Source organism: Penaeus vannamei, chromosome 8, assembly GCF_042767895.1.
Source record: "Penaeus vannamei isolate JL-2024 chromosome 8, ASM4276789v1, whole genome shotgun sequence".
Lineage (NCBI taxonomy): Eukaryota > Metazoa > Arthropoda > Malacostraca > Decapoda > Penaeidae > Penaeus > Penaeus vannamei.
In genome coordinates this window covers 20,978,608-20,985,390 of record NC_091556.1, presented here as the reverse complement: position 1 = coordinate 20,985,390, position 6,783 = coordinate 20,978,608, and the positions used below count along the sequence as shown (strand labels likewise).

General features: G+C 40.4%; 1 protein-coding gene across 1 annotated transcript; it reads right to left on the bottom strand.

Moving 5' to 3' along the window:
• Positions 1 to 5,697: 5,697 nt before the first annotated feature.
• On the bottom strand, positions 5,698 to 6,534 carry LOC138862330 (craniofacial development protein 2-like). Its single transcript, XM_070124053.1, has one exon. It carries the CDS (start codon positions 6,532 to 6,534, stop codon positions 5,698 to 5,700), a length of 837 nt encoding a protein of 278 aa, XP_069980154.1.
• Positions 6,535 to 6,783: the final 249 nt, after the last annotated feature.

The following is a 6,783-nucleotide window of genomic DNA, read 5'->3' as shown; positions in this document are numbered from 1 at the left end:
TTAAGACACACACACACACACACACACACACAGACAGACAAAGAAGTAGGGCGAGAGAGAGAGAGACAGAGAAGTAGGGAGAGGGAGAGAGAGAGAGAGAGACAGACAGACAGAGAAGTAGGGAGAGGGAGAGAGAGAGAGACAGAGAAGTAGGGAGAGAGAGAGAGAGAGAGAGAGAGAGAGAGAGAGAGAGAGAGAGAGAGGCGGACAACGAGAGAACCCCGTCTGAGCCATTTGTAGTTTAACAGATCAAAGTTATCAGCTGTAGTTGACTTCGGCAACTTGTCCTTAGTCACCAAGAATATATTTGTTCGCTTCCAGTTTATTAAACAATATATACAAATGCACGAGGTATTTGAGGCACGTGTTGTTGTTGTTGTTGTTTTAGTAATTTCATAAAGTAAAGCTCTTTTAAATGCGTTACCTCTGCTTGTATGTTTAGTTATTATGATTTATTAATTCACTTCTATTCGTCAATGAAGGTTTTGAAATATTCATTTATTTTGTCTTTTTGTTTATTAACCCATCTAATTATCTATCAATATATTGAACGCAAAGTATAAGATGCTTATCACGTAAAGGTTTCGAACCATGAATATAAATGGAGTTCAAACGCCCTACATTCAAAAGTGCATTACCAAATTATGAATTACACAACCCAACCAGAAGTCGTTTTATAAACATGGTCGGTAAATTTGGAAATACAACCCCCCACCATTTTTTGGGTGAATAAAATAATTTTCCAATAGCTTTCGTCGTGTTTCGAACGAATCTAACACTCATTTCCTTCGCAAACAAAGCAGAACTACGATATTGGTTTCGATAGCTGGGGAGGGCATGGTAGGTCTACATATCTGGGAATTTCGAGAAATATCGGTAAAATAATAGTAAGCATAGTATATTTACACATTTCCGGTTTGTATAGGGGATACCGCCCCCTTAAACCCCCTTTCAGGGAAGGCTGCCGCCCCCCTACATAATCTTCACTTTTTCATGCACCACAAACCCACCGGTGGCTGTCATTTCTGTAACGACACGATGTCTTACAGTGCGGGCATTGTACTTCCACTGGCAGAATACTATGATGTAAAATTTGAACGCTTGCTTCGTTATTTTGTTGATATTTCGCAGTGAAATCGAAATATTTTTTTTCACATCCTACACACTCTCTAGCCATGATGGAACTAATTTGAATTTCAAAAGGTTCCTCCAAGGCCCAGCTTCTATTGTCACGTGATGATCTATTTCATATCTAATAGGTTCTACTGAGTGTCTATGTTCACGTCACGTTCACGCACGAATCTAATTGGCTCATTTGATTCCCTCGCATACTTTATCCGCTACGAATCCGTCCGATTTTCCTTCGCTCTTAACGACTTTTTATCATTTTGTCGCGGCGCTGGAGGCGGGAGGTTACCGCGGCTCATGGAAATCGTGGATTTTATGCCCTTTATAATTCCGTTATTGCGCAGAAAATGGTATAGAAGAAAACTTTCATTTAATGATGTGTTCTACCACATGGTAAGCTCGGATTCTTTAAATTTGGTGTGGGGTTCCATTTCCAACAATACCGTGTTTATATAGTCATATATATGAATATGCATATATGTATATATATATATATATATATATATATATATATATATATATATATATATATATATATATATGTATGTATGTATGTGTGCGTGAGTGCGTGCGTGCTTGCGTGTGTGTGTGTGTGTGTGTGTTTGTTTGTGTGTGTTTGTTTGTGTGTGTGTGCATTACAATTACAAGTATATGCAGATACATAGATTTGTATATTGTAAAATGACTATGATTATGGTCATTAACATTAATGTTATCCTAAATGTGAAATGGGTCTTGTTTATATAAAGTGCATGTCCGCCGGTACACCCTCACTTGTCACCTGTAAATTGGGTGGTGGGTTACTATGCTTGCGTGAGTAGTATATTACCCTTGCTCGTGAGTTTTCCATGTGAGCGTTTTAACTAACTTATTTTCATTAATTATAAATTGTGCAAATAAAATAGTGCTTGTTACTTTGTCTTATTTGCAGTCTTTTTGAAATGCGCAGCCGCAATTGGAGACAAACAGTCATGAAGACTAAATTGTGCATGTGTTGTAAGCTCCCTTTTATTGCTTATGAGTGCTAGATTCCACCCAAGTGATTGTGATTTACGCCAGTGGAATATCCGTGTTTGTTTTGTACTGATAGTGCTGTAAAGTGTGGTGGGGGCCTGTCAAGCTTCTTTCCTGTTATTTCAGGAGTGAGGCAAGGCTGTGTCCTTGCACCAACGCTTTTCAACACTTGCACGGACTGGATAATGGGCAGAGCTACTATTCAAAGTCATTGTGGAGCAACTCTGGGCAATATCAAGGTTACCGATCCTGACTTTGCTGATGATGTTGCCAATCTATCTGAGTCTTTGGAATCCTTAGTGGTGGCTCTCGATGCATTTAGTAATGAAGCGAAGCCCTTGGGTCTAGAGGTCTTCTGGACCAAGACCAAGATCCAGGACTTTGGGGACTTGCTAGGAGAACCTGTTCAGTCGGTACGTGCTTGCAGCGAGGACATTGAAGTCATAGAGAGCTTTACATACCTTGGTAGTATAGTTCATAACTCTGGGCTGTCAGACCATGAAGTCGGTAGACGGATTGGCCTGGCAGCAGGGGTCATGAACTCTCTCGACAAGAGTATTTGGAGATGCCGGTACCTGTGCAGAAGGACCACGTTTCGTGTCTTCAAGGCCCTGATAGTCCCAGTTTTGATATATGGTAGCGAAACCTGGACACTATCCTGCGCCTTGGAGTCTCGACTTGATGCCTTTTGTAATAGGTCCTTGCGCCGGATCATGGGACGGGACCATGTGTCCAACCAACGGCTGCACCGTGAGACTGGCACAGGACCTATTACCTGCACAATCCGTGATCGCCAACTCAGGCTTTACGGCCACCTGGCTCGCTTCCCCCAGGATGATCCCGCCCACCAGGTTGTCTCTGTTCGAGACAACCCTAGGTGGAGGAGGCCTGTGGGTCGACCTAGGAAGTCGTGGCTTAGGCAGATCGATCACACCTGTCGTGAGGAGCTTGAGATGGGCCAAGTCCCTGCCTGGCGACTTGCCATGAGGGACCCTCGCAGGTACAAGCAAAGGGTGGATACGGCTATGCGCCCCCGTCGGCGTTAGCTCCGCAATGATGATTATATATATATATATATATATATATATATATGTGTGTGTGTGTGTGTGTGTGTGTGTGTGTGTGTGTGTGTGTGTGTGTGTGTGTGTGTGTGTACATATATATTTATATATATATATATATATATATATATATATGTAAATATACATAATATGTTTATGCACACACACACACACACACACACACACACACACACACACACACACATATATATATATATATATATATATATATATATATATATATATATATATATATATATATATATACATTTACATATTTAGAGTGTGTCTGTGTGTTGTGTTGTATATATATATATATATATATATATATATATATATATATATATATATATATATATATATATATATATATATATATCTGTTCTGTTAGGTGCCACACTTGATACAAGCTTTGGCTGTCACAAGTTTCCATCGATTTCGATTCCTTGCCCAATTGAAGATATCACCGCTTGATATTGTACCACCCAAGGATTTGATTCGATCCAAATACTTCATGCGTTGTCTACCCCTTGCTTTTTTCCCCTCAATTTTCCCTTGAATCGCCAACATTTCGAGACTGCCTTTCCTAGTTATGTGACCAAGAAATCGGAATTGTCTTCCTATAATGGTTGAAAGCAACTCTCTCATGACCCCTGTCCGTAGTAACACATTCTCGTTTGTAAGTCTGTCGACGTATGAAATGCGAAGAATTCTATGCAGGAACCACATCTCCACTGCATTGATATTCTTAATGAGTTCTGCCGACAGGGTCCATGTCTCGCAGCCGTATGTCAAAATCAACCAAATGTAGTATTTAAGGAGCCTGATCTTAAGTTTCATGGACAGACTTTTCCTTTGAAACAGCGATGCGCTTCTTTATTTCTTTCCTACAACGAGAATCCGATGTGACTAGACTGCCAAGGTAATTGAAGATTTCAGTTTCCTCAATGACTTCACCACCGATTTGCAACTGACAGCTAGACTTTTCTTCAGATTTGCTAATTACCATCGATTTTGTTTTGTCGCAGTTGACTGATAGGCCCATATCTGCACTGGCTTCTACAAGTTTGTCCAACAGTTTTTGCAGATTTTCCTCGGAAGTGGCAATTAGAACTGTGTCGTCGGCGTATCGCAAGTTGTTAATGTTGACACCACCGATTTTTAATCCGATCAGGTCATGAATCCCACGGAGAATCATTTCACTGTAAAGATTGAAATAGTCCGGCGACTGAACGCAACCCTGACGGACGCCTCGAACAAAATCGACCCACTCCGTTAACTGATCATCGACCCTTACCGCAGCTTGTTTATTCCAATAAAGGTTTCTGACCAATTGTAAATCTTTGCCGTCGACGTCGGGATTTTGTAGTTCGAAAAACTTTTCGTGGCGCACTTTATCGAACGCCTTCACATAGTCGATGAAGCAAAGGAAAACTTCCTGTTGTTCGATAGCCCTTTCACATAGCATTCGTAAAGTGAAAATTGCATTTCTAGTTCCTCAATCGGGCATAAAAGCAAATTGCTCTTCTGCTATTTCTGGACGCAATTTGTTTCGGATTCTTTCAATGATGATAGTGAGAAGAAGCTTTACGCAATGACTCATTAGGCTGATGGTACGGTGGTGTTTGCACTCTGTCGCCCTGGGCTTCTTCGGCAAGGTGATAAATATTGACAAAAAAAATCGTCAGGTAATTCGCCGGTGTCGTAGAAATCCTGTACAGAAGATCAATTCCTTTTTCGTCGAGAGCTTCGAGCATTTCTACTGAAACTTCATCGGGTCCAACCGCTTTTCCTTTCCCCATTTTCTTCATCCCACTCCTGATCTCATCTCTGCTAATCTCCAGTCCCTCTATTTCTGCTTCAATGGTCGGTGGGTCGTTTCTCGTTTCGTCAAAGAGTTCTTTGATGTACCGCACCCATCTGTTACAGATGTCTTGAGATTCGGTGAGCATGACACCGTCTTCTGAACGAATACATCCACTCCTGCTGTTACCTTTCTTTCCAGATAATTTCTTGACCTTGTCATAGAGCTCGTTTGAATTTCTCAATATACTTGCTTCCACTTCTTCGCATTCTCCATTAAGCCAGATCTCCTTGGCCTCATTGCACTTTCGTTTTATTTCGCAAGTCAGCTCATAGTATTGCACATCGTTACGACCTTTCACAGCCCTTCTTTCGTCTACCAAATTGAGAATTTCATCGGTCATCCAACCTTTTCCCGGCCTCGTCGGTTCCTTCGCTGGAATGGTGTTATTAGCTGCATTCTGGATAGCTTCTTTCGCAGTTTGCCAGAGACTGTTTGGGATATTATGATCGATTGTGCTCGATACTTTTTCTTTGAAATCTTGCATGATTCCATAATTTTTCAATGCATTGTATTGCAGACGTTTTTCTTGGCAACTGTTTTTCTTCCGTTTCAACTGTAATACTTAGTTGATCACAACTGGATTATGGTCGCTACCACAATCCGCACCGGGATATGTTTTGCAGTTTTTTACAGCGTTACGAAAACGATAATAGTAATGTAATCGATTTGATTGCGGGTACGATCACCAGGTCTAGTCCAAGTGTAAAATCGTCTTGGATGATGTTTGAACCAAGTACCGGTAATGACCTGATGGTTTCTTGCACACCAGTCTATGAATTTCTCGCCTCTATCGTTCCGATCCCCAAGTCCAAATGGACCAACAATGCTTCCAACTTTTCCTTTGCCGACTTTTGCGTTTATATCGCCCATAACGATTTTAACTTCAGTCGACTTGTATTGATTGTATGCTTTGTCTAGAGTTTCATTAAAAAAAAAACTATCGATCTCGTCATCAGCATCTGAAGTTGGAGCATAAGCCTGAATGATACTGATATTAAATGGATTGCCTTTAATTTTGACTAGAATAACACGATCAGAAAGCGCCCAATGCCAAAGTAAGCTTTTCGAGGTTTGCTTATACAAAATCATGCCTACTCCTCTTTGATGTTTGTTGCCACCAGAGTAGATCACTGTAGAGTCATTTTTTCGAAACGTTCCTGCCTCCTTCCAACGCACTTCATATAGTCCCAAAACACCAATGTCCAACCTTCCCATTTCCCTTAGAACATTGTCCAATAGTCCCTTTTTGAAAAGTGTTCTAACATTCCAAATTGATATGCGAATAGGCTTTCGGTTGCTTCTAGTAGCTGGATGACGGTTGGTCGTGACCTGAAGCACATCACTGGTCCTACCGGGCGAAGGATTACTCCCATTTACATGTAGAGCAACCCCATTCACGCCGTTATCGTTGAATCTACTTCGAAGGCTACTCATGATTGTCTTGGCACCAGCACCAAGATTCATGTTGTGTGATATTAATAAAGAGTGAAGCTACATAGTTGTATCACTAATGCCCACTTGTATTAATCATATAGCCTCTTATACTCTCTCTCTCTCTCTCTCTTTCTCTTTATATATATATATATATATATATATATATATATATATATATATATATATATATATATATATATATTTATATATATATTTATATATATAGGTATATATATTTATCACACTCACACACAAACACACACACACACACACACACAC